General features: G+C 37.2%; 1 protein-coding gene across 4 annotated transcripts in view; it reads right to left on the minus strand.

Moving 5' to 3' along the window:
* The window catches only part of CCDC191 (coiled-coil domain containing 191), a 92129-nt gene that overhangs the window by 43715 nt on the left and 29325 nt on the right, over positions 1-19089 (minus strand). For all 4 annotated transcript variants that reach the window (XR_010125680.1, XM_063661650.1, XM_063661649.1 and 1 more), the window contains exons 8-9: positions 10492-10682; positions 2137-2386 (exon numbers count right to left, since the gene is read on the minus strand). Coding sequence is in view for 3 of the 4 variants with exons in the window: in XM_063661650.1 (XP_063517720.1) it covers positions 2137-2386; positions 10492-10682 (441 nt within the window). In the remaining variant the exon portion in view is untranslated. The remainder of the gene's footprint in view (positions 1-2136; positions 2387-10491; positions 10683-19089) is intronic.

Genomic DNA, 19089 nt, shown 5'->3' on the forward strand with positions numbered 1-19089 from the left:
AAACACCATAACTAAACCAAAAAGACAAATGACAAAATGGAAAAAATGTTTGCAATATATAATAATAAAAGCATCAATAGTCTTAAAATATAAAGAACTCTTATAAATAAGAAAAAGATATCAAATAGAAAAATGGACAAATGGCATGAAGAGACAAGTCACTATATATCTGTATCTTTCTACATCCATATATAGATATATATACAGTCATGCATTGCTGAATAATGGGGATTTGTTCTGAGAAATAGGTGATTTTGTTGTGTAAACACTGTAGCGTGTACTTATACAAACCAGGATGGTATAGTCTACTGCACATCTAGGCTATATGGTATAGCCTATTGCCCCTAGTCTACAAACCAGGGCAGGATGTTACTGTATGGAATACCGTAGACAACTGTAACACACGGGAAGTATTTGCATATCTAAACATAGAAAAGGTACAGTAAAAACAGTATACAAGATAAAAAATGGTACACCTGTATGGGGGCACTTACCATGAATGGCACTTGCAGGACTGGAAGTTACTCTGGATGAATGAATGTGAAGGCCTACGACATTATTATACACTGGTGCAGACTTCATAGACATTGTATACTTAGGCTACACTAAATTTATTAGAATTTTTTTCTTCAGTGATTAATTAACCCTAGCTTACTGTAACTTTCTATTTTATAAACTTTTAAATTACTTTTTGACTCTTTTATAAAGTAACAGCTTAAAACACAAACATTGCACAGCTGTACAAAAATATTTTCCTTCTTTATATACTTATTCCATAAGCTTTTTTTTTCTGTTTTTAAAGAGGTTGTTTTTTAAAAAAATTTTAAAACACATTTTTGTTAAAAACTAAGATACAAACACACATATTAGCCTAGGACTATACAGGGTCAAGATCATCAAGAAATCACTAAGCAAGAGGAACTTTTCGGCTCCATTAAAATCTTATGGGACCACCACTGTGTATGTGGTCAGTCATTTGCCAAAACATTGCTATGTGGTGCACAAGTGTATATTCAATATAAAAATGTTTAACCTTACTAGTAATCAAAGAAATACAAATGTTGAAGCAATAATAAGATGAAAATAGAACATGCATTCCATTTTTAGGTATTATCCTAAGTAAAGCATTATGGATATGTGCAGATTTAGCTACTAGGATGTTCACTGAAGCATTGTTCACAATGGCGGCAAACTGGAAACAAATGAAATTCCAGTAATAGAGGAGCTAAACAAATTCCAGCTTATGGTTCATTACAGAATATCATGTAGCCATTACAAAATGGTGGCACAGAACACTAGTCCTTAGACAGGGGATATATATTACGTCCACTTGCGGAACTTAAAAAGAGCTGCCCCACACCCAAAAATTCTGTTTTAGTAGATGCAATTCTGAGGTATACTCTCAGTTGAGAACTACTATTGCAGAAGTGTATGTAATGACAGAAAATGCTCATGTTATATTGTGAAAACACAATTTTTTTTTTTTAGAAAAGCAGTAAGTATAAGTATTAAGAAGAAAAAAACATGGCCTTCCTTTTCCTGAATTTTGGCAGACTAGAGTTCCTCAATGGCCTGACTAAAGAAAATTTAAAAGCTAAATAAAATATTAAGAGATAAATTTGCATATGCTTAAAGACTAGATGGCTATACTTTAACATGTTATTAGTGATTATCTACAGATGACAGAATTATAGGATTTTTTTCTCTGTGATTTTCTATCAAATTGCTACAATTAGTACATATGACTTTTCTTATTAGAAAAAGAAAAATTTTAAATTTCCCCTCTTGTAAGTTACAAACTCATTTAGAAAGGAAATGTCTGATGATCAAAAAGAGGAGTTCAAGAGTTATAGACAGTGCTTTACCTGTCTGTTCCTAAATGAATATTTCACTTAGTTGTTTTAAATGCCCTTTGGATATTAAATCCCTACTAACTTCCAATGATGCCAAAGTTTATATATGATTATAAAAAGAAGATTCAATTCAAGGAAATAAACACTGCCTGAAAGGTAGTGCATTGAGGCAGCTCTAATCTTTTGATAGCCTAGACAAGGCAATCTGACAATGACTGACATACCAGCTATAAAAGCACAAACCTCAAATGCAAGTGTTTACTAAGCAGGAAAAACAACGTACCTGTCCATTTTTTACTGGTGGACCCACCACGGCTGTTGCCTCCTCGGGTAGACTGAAGCCTGATGACCCATTGGCACTGAGTTTCCCCAGTGATGCTGCCTGCAGCAGTGCATCCATCTTCTTCCTAGTTTCCTCTTTTGTGAGAGCCAGCTCTCTCTTCAGGAGCTCGGTGCCATGCCAATGCTGCCATTCTGTAAAGCAGTGTCGGAGAACTTGTTTCCGGTTATACTCAGTGGCCAGTTGTTGTTTTCTAAGCAACAAAGCACTTCCATTAAAATAAAGAAGCCATTTACAGTTTGTTAATTGATAATATAAATGAAACATAAGTCCAAAAGGGTTCTAGAAATGCTCCATCTTAGCTCTCGCTTAACATTTCATATTAAGCTAAATGAAATTGCTTTATAAATTCCCCAGTGCAAAGGATCTCCTCATAGAAGGTGTCAGCACTTCAACAGATTACCTTCAAGAAGAAAGAGGAACTGTTCTGTTCTCTCATGTCACAAGGGCATGTTACATTTTTTTGATTACCATAGTTTCTGAAAGCTTTTGGAGGGGAAAGAGCAAAAAGAAGAGGTACATAAGTAATGACTTTAAAAAGATGAATGCATGAGGGAGACAGAGGTTCAGCTATGCACAAAAATTTTAAAAAGACAGGTTTAGGAGAAAGAGAAAGCAACAAAATTAAAACACTTAACAAGTTAAATTGTCAATAATTTAAGTAAAAGCCTTACAAAAAGCAAAGTAAAACTCTGAGGGTTGATCTTGTGAAAGAAGAACTGGTCAGGGAAAGGACTGCTAAAGAGAAGGACTCATTTACCAAACCCTTGAACTGAATGCATGTCTGCCCCAAGAAGGTACTTGCTAAGCACGAGATGTGTGAAGGGCAAAGGCAAGGCCCCTGGTCTCATGGAACTCATTTATTTTCTACACCTTCCTAAGGAAGAGCTCACTTTGATTCCTGGAAACTTTATAAATGTTAGGGAATATGACTGAGGGGAGGTTGGGATGTGGTGTTACTGCCAGCCACATTTTCTTCCCAATGGGAATCTCCATTAGGAGATTTGGTGGCAGTCAGTTGAGAATTCAAACATAGAGGTCTGAGATCTATCTATAAGTGAATGGTTATTATCCTGAAGAACTTAGCTGTGAGTGTGGAACTTATTATGTGGTATCAGGGATCAGCTTTGAGGTTCAAAATATAATACTGTTTAGACACACACTGGATTGTATCTTGGAAAGGTGACTCATATAAGTTCTCCATCATACTGTTTGCATATCCATTTCTGTTAAACATAAATAATGCTTAACTCTCCTCATGGACTCTTTGGGGTCATATCAAGCAAATCATAAAGTTCTTAACTCAGTGAGTCAGGAGACCATTTCTACAGTTCTTAAATGTTTATACGACTTTTAAACCTTTTTTTGACTGCAACCTACAGTAAGAAAAAAATGTCACATTGTGACTCAATGTGTGTGTGTGTGTGTGTGTAAAAGTTTCACCAAATAATATTTACACTTACCACAAGAGATATACTCTGATATTTCTAATCTATTCTATATTTCTTTTAAAAATAAGCAACCCTGCTAACAGCATATTTCATTATATTTAATTGTTTCCTTCTAAAGCATTGATAGGTACTCAATAAATACTTAGAAATTCACTTACTGATGGTTTTTGTTATAAAAGTATAAGTGGTAATAAACATTTATGTATGTTTTACTTTTATGAAAACAAATATTTGAGACTGAATAATCTTGAAATAAAAATTTTAGAAGAAATAACAATAAATCAGATAGCAACACAGGTAAGAACAAAGCTCCAAAAATCAGTGTATAAACAGGGAACAAAAAAACCCTGTAACACTTTATTCAAGTGAGTAAAAATCATAAATTTCTACAGGATAGAAGATGTACATTGCTGTGTCTGCTTAATGTGAAATTCAATTTCCATCAATCTGCTCTGGAAGGAGGAGTGTGAAATTTACCTGATGTATTAATTTCCTGTTTTTACAGCACAAACAGCCAAAAGCAGCACTGGGGTTTTGACTGTCAAGGAGCTTATTTGGACATTATGAAAAGGCAAAGAGAGAAACACTTCTGTAAATATAACAAGACTAAAAAAGTAAGAAAATGAGTAAAAAAAATGCATGTTCAATATAGGGCTTAAAGCCCACTCTATAATGGTTCTGTGGGGATATGAAAATATAGTTGGCCAGGCGCAGTGGCTGATGCCTGTAATCGCAGGAATTTGGGAGGCCAAGGTGAGTGGATCACTTGAGCCCAGGAGTTTGAGACTTGGGCCACATAGTGAAATTTCATCTCTACAAAAAATATAAAAATTAGCTGGGCGTGGTGGTGAGTGCCTGTAGTCCCAGCTACTTGGGAGGCTGAAGTGGGAGGATCACCTGAGCCTGGGAAGTGGAAATTGCAGTGAGCCGAGATTGTGCCACTGCACTCCAGCCTGGGCAACAGAGTGAGACCCTGTGTCAAAGAAAAAAAAAAAAGTAAAAAAGAAGAAACAGAAAATGTAGCTACGATATCTGTATTTGTGGTTTGAGGCAGAAAGGCAGAAGCACAGAAGCTAGAGATCCAGAGACAAGGATAGTTCCACTACTGTTCTCTTGCAGCTCACTTCAGCAGAGCGACAATGTTGCATACAAGCCAATTTCTATACTTTCTAAAAGATAACACTAAAACATAAATATTTCTAAAAGCGAAAAATCACTTAAATTTCTTAAACCTTAGTCAGATGCAACTTAATTTGGTATGCTCACCTAAAGAAATGGTTTCAGACATAGATGCCAGATAATCATAAATGGAAGGGCAGAGTTCTCTTATGAAAAATAGCCTATCCCAATTTCCTTGCAATCTGAAATCAGGGAATTTCTAGCCAGAGTATATAAATTGATCATCACAATGATATACAACGGCATGCAGAGAAAGGCAGTCTCTGCTCATCTAAGAATATAAAATACAAAAGGTTTGAACAGGAATTTAAGTATGAACCTTGCTGCCCAGGATGAACACTCAATGATACTGGGTGACGGGTGCATGTTTTGGAACTTACAAGTCAGAAGAAGAACGCTAACTAGATATGGGACACTGGGACAGCAACTGAGTTTCTAAGCCCCAGATTCATCCTCAAAAACAGTGTCAGTAAGCCCTATTATGCTGCCTATCCTACAAGAGTTTTTTTTCCTGAGAATCTAATTCAATTTAAAACAACCCTGAAAATATAGAACAAAATTCACATGTAAGGTAATACCCACTGTCTTAGGACAAGACTACTAGATATCTGCAAAGTGTCTTGAACGTTTTAAAAACAAATGAAAAATGATACATAATCACAAGCTGGTGATCTGATTGAGTGCTGTAATCTGATGCACAACATAAAAAAGCAGTGACATGAACAGTTACATTTGGGATGAGCAGGTTCAGCAGGAATAGGAATGAATAAGCTCATGCATTCAATAATGTGCCAGGTACCCCCAGGGACAAAATGGAAGATAAAAACTGTTTTAAAAAGTTTTAAAGTTTTAAAGTGAGCCAGGCTATGAAAGCCTTGTCCTCTGCCTGTGTGATAGAGAGATCAGGAGCTTTACCAGGTGAAGATACCATGCGGCTTCTGGCTGCTCACCTGCATACCCACGTGAGCAGAGGGAAGGACAATTGAACATGATTAACAGGCACACTCCGTAAATGATTTCCAAAAGAACACTGAAATCGGGAGTACTGGAAATGAGAATATCTGACGGTCTATTTTCAATTCAGCCTCACTTCTCCTCCCCACCTCCAGGTGAGCCTGGCGGGTTCACCCTGACCTGTTCCTACACAAGCCTGCCTATGTACTAGTTTACTAGTTCTTCTCCAAACTAAAAAATGCCCTTTTCTACTTAGCCACATTCTGCCTCTTTCAGAAGGTGGGTCCCATGAATTTCTATTTCTAGAAAGCTCCCCAGGGGATCATAATGAAGGATATCATTCATATGTATGTCACTCCTAAGTATTTATCTTATGGTGTCTTCTGTTGCAATTGTGTTAAATATTTGGGTATAATTTTAACTTCCCCATTTAGATAAAAAACTCCTAGAAGGCAATAATGTTTAATATTTTTGTTCCCCCATCCTATCCCCAGGACTTAGGAGAGGATCTAGTATACAGTAAACATCAGTAAAGCTGGTTGACTGAATGAATTTATCCCAATCAAACAGTATGAACGAATGAACGAACAAACGAATGAGATGGTCTGAAGAATGCCAAAGGGCCAGTTTTTTTCACTGGCCTGCCACAGTACCCTCAAATCTCTGTCACTACCACTTTGGGCACCGTTTCCAGACAGTGCCTGTTAAAATAAAATAAAAAAAAAGTCCCAGGAGGGATAACATATCAAGTGAGAATTACAGTAACAAAGAACGAAGGGCTTGAGGGACAAAGGGAAGAGGTAAAGCATGTTCCAGGAAAGGCCCAGAGCACTGGTGCAAGAGAGGGCAGGATTAAAGACTGTGGAGGTTAATACAGAGAAGGGCAGAGATACACCCCAGGAAAGAATTGAGAAATCTGGGAAGCAGGGCTCAGGAAGGACTGGCAGAAGATTTTTTAAAAATTTTTATTTTAATTTATCCATAGTTATTGGGGTAGAGGTGGTATTCACTTACATGAGTAAGTTTTTAAGTAGTGATTTATGAGATTTTGGTGCAGATGTTGAAAACAAACCCTGTTTCTTCCCAGTTTTGTCTGGGGCTAGCTGTAAATGCAGACAGAAAGGGGGAGAGGAGGAATGGAAGATCTGGAATCAACTTTCAAAAATGAACATGCTAAGGAAATTGAATACACAGTTCAAATTTCAATACCACCATGTCAAAGGGTCTAATTTAGTGTGTGAACCAGAATTTTGTTGTATTACTAAGTTAATCCTCAGGGTTTGGAAATATTTGTTCATGTTGAAGCTGCATCACAATATTGTAAGGAAATTTTATAACATTATTACCACAACTTCTTTTAAAATAATAAACATGAACAAAAATAGAGTAACCACAATTCCTATTAGGAAAAGCAAGATGCATTTTTAGAAGAAATAAGTGGATGAATCCTTGGATTGCAAGTGAGACTCAGCACAGGCTCAACAAGGAAAGATGGTTGCTAAATTACGAATACTAAAAAGAGAGATTTGTGGTTGCTTCAGAGAGAAAGTGGGAAGAACAGAAAGAAAAGGGGCAAAAGAAAAAAGCCCACAAGTCTGGGCCCTTCATGGCGGACAGGCCAGTGAGAGGAAATCGAGGTGGCAAACACACACGTCAGTGAGGGGAGCTAGAGGATGAGGAAAACATCTGACGTTTAAATAACGAACATAATAAGTAATTTCAATGTCCAGGTGAGTGAACCACAGAATCACCTGTGTATTGTCAATGTGGTCAGAGCTAAGTTTCTATAATGAGTAACCATGATAATAAATGCTCTCTCCTATCCCGGAGCTGTCTATTTGGGAAGAATGCTTCGAAACCCTATCAAGTTAAATTGCAGGAGAAGAAGCAACTGAGTTCTTCATTTGTTCCCTGACTTGCTTATTATTCAACAAGTATGGATTTGGTGTCCATTGAGGCTGCTCTTTGCTTTGTGACCTTGAGTCATTTACTGTCTCTGGGCCTTACTTTTATCATCTGTAAAATGAGGGGCTGGATCAGATGATCCTTGAGGTGCCTTCCTGCTCTGGGATTTTTTTTGCTCTAAAGCTTTATAGTAAAAAATTATTATAAGTTAAATGTTTTCTAACTCTGGCAGTTAAAAAATGTTTAGTATCCATTCTAAACATTTAAAAATAGTCACCTGAAAATAATTCACAGATACAAGACAAAAAGTTCTGAGAAGATCTTTTTTAAAAAATTGGCACATTATGCTATTATGAAATCCCTATTTAGTGCTTTTATATTTAAACAGTTTAATTGGAACGGAATCTTAAATTTTCCAGATTTTCCTTATACAAGTTTCTTCTAGCATGTAAATCTCATAGGCCACTTTTAACATCAACATCCAAGTGTCCACTCATTTTATGCCTGCATTCACATTGCATCCACTTTACAACCCGTTTCCCTTCTTTATCCAACAAATCCTACCAGCTATTCCTTTCTGAGTAAGCTATCATCCTAATTCCTTGTATCAGTCACCAGGTCCTGAGATTTTAGAAACAAACTATGGGAGAGTTTTCTGTGTTGGCCTCTGTTTTTTTCACCAAAGATTTCTCCCAGCATATCATAGGAAAGGGAAATTGACTAGGTCACCCTCCTGCTTAAAAAACCTTCAAGGTTCCAAGTCTTTGCTATTGTGAATAATGCCGCAATAAACATACGTGTGCATGTGTCTTTATAGCAGCATGATTTATAGTCCTTTGGGTATATACCCAGTAATGGGATGGCTGGGTCGAATGGAATTTCTAGTTCTAGATCCCTGAGGAATCGCCACACTGACTTCCACAAGGGTTGAACTAGTTTACAGTCCCACCAACAGTGTAAAAGTGTTCCTATTTCTCCACATCCTCTCCAGCACCTGTTGTTTCCTGACTTTTTAATGATCGCCATTCTAACTGGTGTGAGATGGTATCTCATTGTGGTTTTGATTTGCATTTCTCTGATGGCCAGTGATGGTGAGCATTTTTTCATGTGTCTTTTGGCTGCATAAATGTCTTCTTTTGAGAATAATAATAATAATAATAATTACAATAAAAGAAAAAAAAAAAAAGAAATAAAAAAATGACACTTAAAAAAAAAAAAAAAAAAAAAAAACCTTCAAGGATTCACTTTTTTTTTTTTTTTTTTTAAACCAAAGACTACCTTAACTCCATGTCCCGGCATTCAAGGCCATTCAGAAGTTGATGTACTTGACAACAACATGCTTGATAATCTTCAGCCAATCCAGATGGCTATGCTTCATGCCATCATCCCAGTCTCCCCATCTCTACCTAGGAACATCCTATTGACCACGAAAAGCTCAGATCAAGACCCATCTTCTTGATAATGCCTTTCCTGGCACTCTTTAGGAATCTCCTTAGCCACAGCTACACATTCTTGCCACGTTCTCAGCAGCAGATGGAAATGTATTATTCAGTTTACAATACTCCTCAACACCTGTACAGTCTCTAGATGTTGTTTTGCCCATTCAACTGTGAGTTCTTTGAGGACAAGGGGCCATGCACCAGTCTCCAGGCCTGATACTATCACAGGATTGCATAACTTTAAGAGGCACCATGCCCTTCTATGTAACAATACTTACATTTATCATTCATGTGATTTTTCATCCTGAATGAATGACAGAACTGCCAGTAGAGAAGTGATTACTTATAAAAACATGAATTTCTCCCCAACCCCTAAGTAAACAAATGGTTCCTTCACATGGACACAGGGCGGGGAACAGCACACACCAGCGCCTGTTGAGGGGTGGAGGATGAGGGGAGGAAACTTAGAGGATGAGCCAGTAGGTGCAGCAAACCACCATGGCACACGTATACCTATGTAACAAACCTGCACGTTCTGCACATCATTTATCACTTTTTTTTAAGAAGAAATAAAGAAAAACAACCAAATGGTTCCTTTTACATCTGTGATTTTGATTCAAGAATGCAAACTTGAACTTGTAAATAATAATAAGAAAATTATTTGATTTTAAGATGATGGAATAAAGAAAGCCTCATTTGAAGACAGAATTCTGTGTCATTCACAAACATAAGACGGAGCTGTTATAAAGGTGTCCAAAAACCTCTAAATAAGGTGTGGAACAAAAGATGGTAGAGTTGGAGGAATCACTTTTGGCAGGTTGGCCCTCCCAGATGGATGTTCTCTGTGTCCTTAATTAACATTTTATGTGCAGACAGTGATTTCTATGAATGAGAATTATTGGCATATAAGCCAAACACCCTCTTTTGAATTGTAAGATGGTCCAGGGTACAATGCTACTACACCAGAACGCAAGGGAAAATCCTAATACTTGCTTCCACTAAAGAAAGAAGATCATGTACAATGTACATTTTATTTTATTTTATTGGAGACAGGGTCTCACTATGTTCCCCAGGCTGGTCTCGAACTCCTAGGCTCAAGTGATCCTTCTGCCTTAGCCTTCTGAGTAGCTGGGATTACAGGCACACCCCACTACTCCCAGCTAGCATATTTAAATAATTTTGTTTACTTATAATTTTCAGTTAAAATTTTCTAGTTTGAGATGTAACATAGAAAAACTGTGATTACCATATTTTATAAGTGGTTAAGATTATTCTAGTTGTCATGTGTAAAGTTTATTTGTGGATTCTTCAGGAGGGAAATATCCTAGATAAACATACTAGAAGGATTTTCACAATACAAATAATGATACCTGTTTTCTTCCCTAAGATCATTTTCCAAGGCTTGAGTCTCCCGCTTCAACTTCTGGAATCTTGTGTAGTCTCTCCAGGCCCGCAGGACCTTCAGCTGAATCTTCCAGTCAGACAGGGTCCCAGCTTTCCCCAGCTTAATCCTATGATCAAGAATCAGCTTGTGCCAGGCAGCGAAATACCGTTTTTGACACTGCAGCAGAAATATTAGGAAAATCACCACCCATCGGCACTAGTGTTTCTAATATCTAACACTGACAGCCCTCTCCTCAGATTTTCCCCTCACACTTTTTAAAAACAAATATAGGAACTGTTGTCTTAATGGAAAGGAAAAGACAAAGCACAATTCCTTTATGCTAATAATGACAAGGAATATTCAATCAAGCAAATAAGGCATTCTCAGCCTCACAACTTAAACTAAAATACATCATTGTCATTATAAGCCACCAGTCCCATGGGGAGCTGGAATAAGTCACATCTACGACATGAACCAAGGGGCTTGTTTGAGAAGCTTGAAAACTTGCTTCCAACATGACTCCCCCTGCCAGGTGTCTTGGAGCTCAAAATACCAACCATTTAATTCATTACCGTTTCTGACACACTAGTGTCCACACAAGTGAATGGGGGAAGACTCCATGAAGATGGGATGGAGTCTCTGGTCCCTGAGAATAAGACAGCTATAAACAACAAAATCAGCTGGGCTACTACCACTGACCACTTTAGGGCTTTGGTGAGTCTAGAGAGACTAGATGTTCAGGCTGCCTATAATCTTCCACTACATGCACTAGACAGCAAATTAGACAAGGTCTGCTGATCCTAAGGATGTCCCCAAAGCAGTACTTTACTCATGATCCTAGTCTAAGAAAATCACTGAGACCTAGTCCTTGCTTATATCTTCTCTCTTTTCAGCAAACTTTACACTCCTTCTAGATCAAATTACTTTCAGCTTTTGGCCTTGACACCAACCATGCCGTTTCATAGTTTCCTATGTTCATATTAGGTTGGTGCAAAAGTAATTGCGGTTTTTGCCATTGCTTTTCATAGCCAAAAACTGCAATAACTTTTGCACCAACCTAATACTAATTTCTCTGTCCCTCTTTTCTGCCTTCTTTCTGCCTAACTACAGTAGTCACCTCTCTCAGGAAGCCCTCCTGTTACCAATCCCTCTACCCAAATGTAACTGCCCGTCCACTGTGTTCCTATAGCAATCTATGCTTTCTTCAGCCAAAACACCCAACACACTATATCGTAATCACCAGTTTACCTTTTTCCCCTAGACTGTGAGCCTCCTGAGAGAAGGGAATAGGTCTCATAAATGGGAATGGTAAATCTGACAGTGGCACTCAGTGTGGGGAGGATTAAAACAAAAACTAACCTCATAGAAAGTGACTTCATGGGAAATATGGGGGATTTGCCAGATTTATCAGGCAAATATTTACTGCTTCTTTCTCTATAAAAATACTTAACTTTCTTCATTTCAGCATTTACTAAGCAGCCATCACTATGTTTCAATTTGGGGACTCTGCACAAAATTGTTTGATATGACCTCTACTTCTGAGAGGTTACAGGGAAAGAGGATGTATCAATGAAAAGACCAATAACATAAGAAAGCATCTACTAGAATTCTTAGAAATTGTCTATTTGGCCAGAAATGTTTTCCAAACAGGGTATTAGTTTATATTCTTGTTTAGACAAACTAAACAATATTCTTCATTATAATTTCTCATTACGAGAAACCATGGCAAACTTTAAAAAGCCCTCTCCATATGTCAAATAAGGCACACGTTTTAGACCTTCACCTTAGATCTTTTAGAGAGGATGAAAGGGAGGAAGGGAGAGAGGAAGGAAAGGAGATTTGCTGAATACTGGATACTGTCTCAGTTGTAATAGGGAGAAGAGATACAGCTGCCAGGTTGAGGGGTATGCCTTTTGCATCATTTGTTTACCTGTTCCATAAAATACAGCACGAAAAAAAAATGGTGTTAACTTGTGTGCCATGGTCGAAAGAAAGTGTTCTGTGTCTGTTTACCAAATCCCTTTAAGAGATTCCTCTTGAATGACTTGGTAAAATATTCTATGTGTAGCTATCTCTAATTTTAACTTCAGGATTATTTCAAATGATGAAATAGTACAAACATAATCCATCTTGATAATAATAACACTATTAATAGTATCCTTTGATTTTGACAGTCCTTTTCTTTGTAAAGTTCAAAGCATCTTATGTGTATTATTTTTATTAATTTGTAAACCATCATTATAAAACAAAGATTGTAGATATTACTATGATTTACTTCACCAAGCTAAAACTTCAGGTAGAGAAAGGTTTAATGACTAAAATCACAAGTAAAGAGTTAGTGTTACACCTAAGGCTGAAACTGAAACATTCCAGCATCCTGATGACTCTAATCTATTAGGCAAAAACATCTCTCCTGAAAAAGAAAGGCACATTTTTTGCTGCTTTTATAGTGAAAGAAAACTGTATACATAACTTACAGTGGTAGAAAAGCATTGGTTAGGAACATATCTGAATGCAGGAGGGGAAATTCTGAGTTTATAAATTCTATAGTCAATATGTTTCTTGAAAAATACTTATGTTGAGACTTTGAGACCAAAATGATCAGTTTTAAAGGCCTATAATTCAGGTTCACCACACAGAAGCTAATAAGAGCAAAGTGACAAACCTGTATGGCAACTACTTTCTTGAAATTGACTTGCTATTGGTTTTTACCCTGCCTGCTCAAAAAAAGTAATCCCATTAAAATTTAAATTAAAAAAAAAAGTGTGAATCAAGAATAGCTGCTTAGTTATTCTTGATTCATAGCAAACATTATCCAGGTATACGGAGTCCCATAAATGTGTTCGAAGAAAATATCTGGGAAAGGAATATACTCAGTTCCATCTTCTCTGGAAAAAGATGCTAGTTCTGTTTTTATTTAGAAGGGTGGCATACTTCCACAGACCTGAACTATTTATTCTTTCTATTCCTCCCTCCCCCCAGCTTACTTCCTGATGTTCCCAGGCCTGCTTCTCCTCGTTACTTTTCTATACTTTGGAACTACAATAGTGCTCTATCCCTTTGCTTTTTAAAACAAGATGTATGATTTAAAACCACAACTGGGTTGTTCTGTTTAAGCCAGGAGAACTTAAGTTTTAACTAGCCAGGTAACTAGTCTGATTTCCCTCCATTTATTTCCTAGTTCATTTATTTTTGTACCATGTTTTTATTTCTGATAGATTTTCAAATATAGTCAGGCACTCTTTTCCTAACTTCCGTCATCTCTTTATCATAGTTGTGGTAATAATTAAGGCTTGATATAGGTAAATAAAATAAGAAAATCACTGAAGGAAGAACTGTTCCTAAGTACCTATCTATAATAATTTCTAAAATAAAATACTACCTGGTGAAATTTAGAAACTTTTAAAGTGAAATGGTGTCCTCCCCACAAAATCTTCCACAATACATCATTTGGTTGTTAAGGATTCCACAGAAGAGAATGACAGCTCGCTCTGCTAAATTTATTACCTGCACTGGAGTTGCCCTCCTTCTGTTAGCCAGAAAAGCTCTTCCCTGAAGTGTAATCACACTACTGTCACTAGAAATGATTGACGTTAGGTGGAACAGCAATTTGCTATCTAATCTTCATTGTAATTCTAACCCTGTCACTAGAGATGCTTGTTCTGATTAATGAAGTGGGTAACTCATCAAAATTCCTCAGCTATTTCTCTTTTGTCAGAAAGCTCAGTGATAATTGCATCAAAATTCTCCGTCATGGAAAAATAAACAATGAATTGTTAAGAGGACAAAAATGTCAACAAGTTTACAATTTTGCTGAATGGAACTAACTTTGGTGCAACTAATGGTCTAGGGGAGCTGGCAAAGGCTGGAATGTCAGGAAGAAAGCTACATTGTACACCCAGGCCCCTAAGTGACTCCTTGCTGTTCTCAGGCCAAAAGAAGAGAAACTCTATTGCTACAAAAGGGAGCAATCCCCAACTTCTCTTTTCCTTTGTGGGCTACTGTGGCTGGGCAGAAGACCCCACAGATGCTATGAAGTCCCTGGGAATTAGAGAGGTAGTTTTAAGTTGAAATGAGGAAGGAGAAAAAAATTAATAAAAAATGGGGATCCTTTCAACATAGTGTTAGAAGTTCTGGCCAGGGCAATCAGGCAGGAGAAGGAAATAAAGGGTATTCAATTAGGAAAAGAGGAAGTCAAATTGTCCCTGTTTGCAGATGACATGATTGTATATCCAGAAAACCCCATCATCTCAGCCTAAAATCTCCTTAAGCTGATAAGCAACTTCAGCAAAGTCTCAGGATACAAAATCAATGTGCAAAAATCACAAGCATTCTTATACACCAATAACAGACAAACAGAGAGCCAAATCATGAGTGAACTCCCATTCACAATTGCTTCAAAGAGAATAAAATACATAGGAATCCAACTTACAAGAGATGTGAAGGACCTCTTCAAGGAGAACTACAAACCACTGCTCAATGAAATAAAAGAGGATACCAACAAATGGAAGAACATTCCATGCTCATGGGTAGGAAGAATCAATATCGTGAAAATGGCCATACTGCCCAATGTAATTTATAGATTCAGTGCCATCCCCATCAAGCTACCAATGACTTTCTTCACAGAATTGGAAAAAACTACTTTAAAGTTCATATGGAACCAAAAAAAGAGCCCGCATCGCCAAGTCAATCCTAAGCCAAAAGAACAAAGCTGGAGGCATCATGCTACCTGACTTCAAACTATACTACAAGGCTACAGTAACCAAAACAGCATGGTACTGGTACCAAAACAGAGATATAGACCAATGGAACAGAACAGAGCCCTCAGAAATAATGCCACATATCTACAACTATCTGATCTTTGACAAACCTGACAAAAACAAGAAATGGGGAAAGGATTCCCTATTTAATAAATGGTGCTGGGAAAACTGGCTAGCCACATGTAGAAAGCTGAAACTGGATCCCTTCCTTACACCTTATACAAAAATTAATTCAAGATGGATTAAAGACTTACATGTTAGACCTAAAACCATAAAAACCCTAGAAGAAAACCTAGGCAATACATTTCAGGACATAGGCATGGGCAAGGACTTCATGTCTAAAACACCAAAAGCAATGGCAACAAAAGCCAAAATTGACAAATGGGATCTAATTAAACTAAAGAGCTTCTGCACAGCAAAAGAAACTACCATCAGAGTGAACAGGCAACCTACAGAATGGGAGAAAATTTTTGCAACCTACTTATCTGACAAAGGGCTAATATCCAGAATCTACAATGAACTCAAACAAATTTACAAGAAAAAAACAAACAACCACATCAACAAGTGGGCAAAGGATATGAACAGACACTTCTCAAAAGAAGACATTTATGCAGCCAACAGACACATGAAAAAATGCTCATCATCACTGGCCACCAGAGAAATGCAAATCAAAACCACAATGAGATACCATCTCACACCAGTTAGAATGGCAATCATTAAAAAGTCAGGAAACAACAGGTGCTGGAGAGGATTTGGAGAAATAGGAACATTTTTACACTGTTGGTGGGACTGTAAACTAGTTCAACCATGTGGAAGTCAGTGTGGCGATTCCTCAGGGATCTAGAACTAGAAATACCATTTGACCCAGCCATCCCATTACTGGGTATATACCCGAAGGATTATAAATCATGCTGCTATAAAGACACATGCACACGTATGTTTATTGTGGCACTATTCACAATAGCAAAGACTTGGAACCAACCCAAATGTCCAACAATGATAGACTGGATTAAGAAAATGTGGCACATATACACCATGGAATACTATGCAGACATAAAAAATGATGAGTTCATGTCCTTTGTAGGGATATGGATGAAGCTGGAAACCATCATTCTCAGCAAACTATCGCAAGGACAAAAAACCAAACACCACATGTTCTCACTCATAGGTGGGAATTGAACAGTGAGAACACATGGACACAGGAAGGGGAACATCACACACCAGGGCCTGTTGTGGGTGGGGGTGGGGGGAGGGATAGCATTAGGAGATATACCTATTGTTAAATGATGAGTTAATGGGTGCAGCACACCAACATGGCACATGTATACATATGTAACAAACCTGCACATTGTGCACATGTACCCTAAAACTTAAAGTATAATAAAAAAAATGGGGATCTTTGTCATGGCAAAATAAATCTCCAGTAGGAAGTGCAGTATTGAATTCTGCAATGGAAAAGCAATACCCCATGACCCATCCTATTCCTGATTTTCATAATTTTGCCCCAAAGAAAAGAGAGGAAATCATGGTAACCCCCAACTCCAACTACATATGCTCATAACTAATAGTATTAGAGAAAATACATTCAGTTCCCAGAACACAGTGCTAAGACCTGAACTTGCTGCCGGGTTCCATGGAAAAGCCTAGAGGCCTAAACTTTGACAACTACTGCCATGTGAAATGATACCCCGGCTATAGACAAAAAAACTACGTCTGTTATATCCTGGAAGATGTGATGCTCATTTTACTTCTCTATTAATTTTTTTTCTCCTTCCTCATTTCAACTTACAAAAAAAAAAAACAAAAAAAAAACAAAACCCTATCACTGTTCTAAAAGCAGAACCAAAGAATAAACCTTTACCCAACTTCAAAAATTATCAACATTCCGCCAATCTGATTTCATCTCTCCCCCCACCAACTTCTTTTCTGACATATTTAAAAATCACAGATACCGCATATCGTATCATGTTATCCATAAATGTGTCAATATGTACCCGTTACATAAGGCCATTTTATAAGTTCTTAACTCTGCTAAAAAGTTTCAATTGATAATATTGCTGTAATTATCTAATAGTTACGCTGTTTCACTCTAGAAATAGAATTTCAAGAAGCAATTCCTTAGTCTCACCAAATAGTAAATGCTTAACCAATAAACTTCTCTGGGTTCTTTACAGAAGAATGACCACAATGCAGCCTATCACCTGAACACTCATGAGTTCTTGTGACCTCAAGTCTGGAGAAAAGGCAGACCTACGGCTCCCTATCACCACCTCTTTGCCTTCTTTCTTCATGTCCCTTAGAGACCTTCTTCCCCATCTCTACCAAAATCCCTGTTATCTGCCCACCCTTCATCCTTGGCCACACACATACACACAAACTATGCCAAGAACACATCTTACTTCAGAATATATCAGACAAATGCTTGATTCACCTCCAGGATACTGTGATAGTAAGACAATGACGTGATGTCTTTCATTCCTCACCCACATGGCTCTCAAGATCCTTATAATATTCACCTGAAATGTCTAGTGTTTAGGGGGGAAATATTCTACTCTATACAATTTTAGGGAATGGGCTTCATTTATGCCAAAGTCTCTTTTTTCAATTTTTAAAAATCAAAATGTAACCAGTACTTTTTTAGAAAGACAAAAAAATAATATATTTAAAAATAGGGACCTCTGTAATAAAAAAGACTTCATGGAACTTTGAAGTGCAAAACACTAGCACAACATTTAGGTAAATTGGCCCTCACTGTCCCCTCTGTGAGAATGGGACATCTGGGTTACTTATAGGGTCAGGAAAGAAAGAACATAACAAACAATTTCTTTACCAAAACTGATAACATTTTAGATGGAAAATTTCTACAGAGTTGGCTACATAAAGTAAAATATAATAATGCTTTAAACCCCTCCCAAGACATATACCACACATTACCCTTGGCAATAAACCTAGAGGGGAGAGTTACATGAATCCCAGTAATCTTCGTATGTGTGCTGGCATTTCTCTTTTTCTGTCGTTTTATTTCTAAAGAGGCTTTTCCTTTATTTCCCTCCCCTAACATAAGAAAACATTGCTGAGAAGATGGTTGCTATGTGTCAGCTCAGAAATGGTTTTGCCTCAGTGGTGTGTGTGTAGGCAGTCCTGATAAAACTAAGATCTTTGGAAAGGAATCATGGTATATAAATGAGATATTTAACTACAGTTTTCGTCATTATGTCAGAGAAAAACTCCAGGCTTCTTTTCCATATATAGTAACCCTACATTTCCTTGGTTTAGTTTGAGGTGGACTTTTGGAAGGTGCTGTGCCACAAGCATAACTTTAATGATGATTTCTTTGGATCATTATTACTTTTTCTTTAACAGAAAAATCCAACCAAATAAGCAAACTAAAACCTTCCCCCAAGTAATTAAGATGTAGGTTAGTGTCACCCATATTTTATCTTTCTCTTCAGTTTTCACAAGCTGCAAAGATCACAGAGTTTCTAATCTTATTAAGAAAACCAAAATGTATTTCAGAATAGGATGAGAATTAAGAAGGCCATTTTCCAAATAGTGTAAGAGTTTCATAGTTAATCCTTTGTTGTTTCTGCTAATTAGCAGTGACACATGGATTGCTGAATCTCCCCCAAGAGATTTCACTGTAAGATCAAAGAGAAAATGGGATAGGCTGGAAGTAGAAAGCTTCTATACAAAAAAACAAATGTTTTTGACAAGACATGAAATGTGTAGAAAAGATGCATCAATAGTGCTGCATCTGAACTTGTGTTTTGATAAGAGAGCCTGCACTGTTTCTCTCAGTCTCCTATTAAATAATGTGGCCCAAA

This window comes from Pongo pygmaeus, chromosome 2 (assembly GCF_028885625.2).
Source record: "Pongo pygmaeus isolate AG05252 chromosome 2, NHGRI_mPonPyg2-v2.0_pri, whole genome shotgun sequence".
Lineage (NCBI taxonomy): Eukaryota > Metazoa > Chordata > Mammalia > Primates > Hominidae > Pongo > Pongo pygmaeus.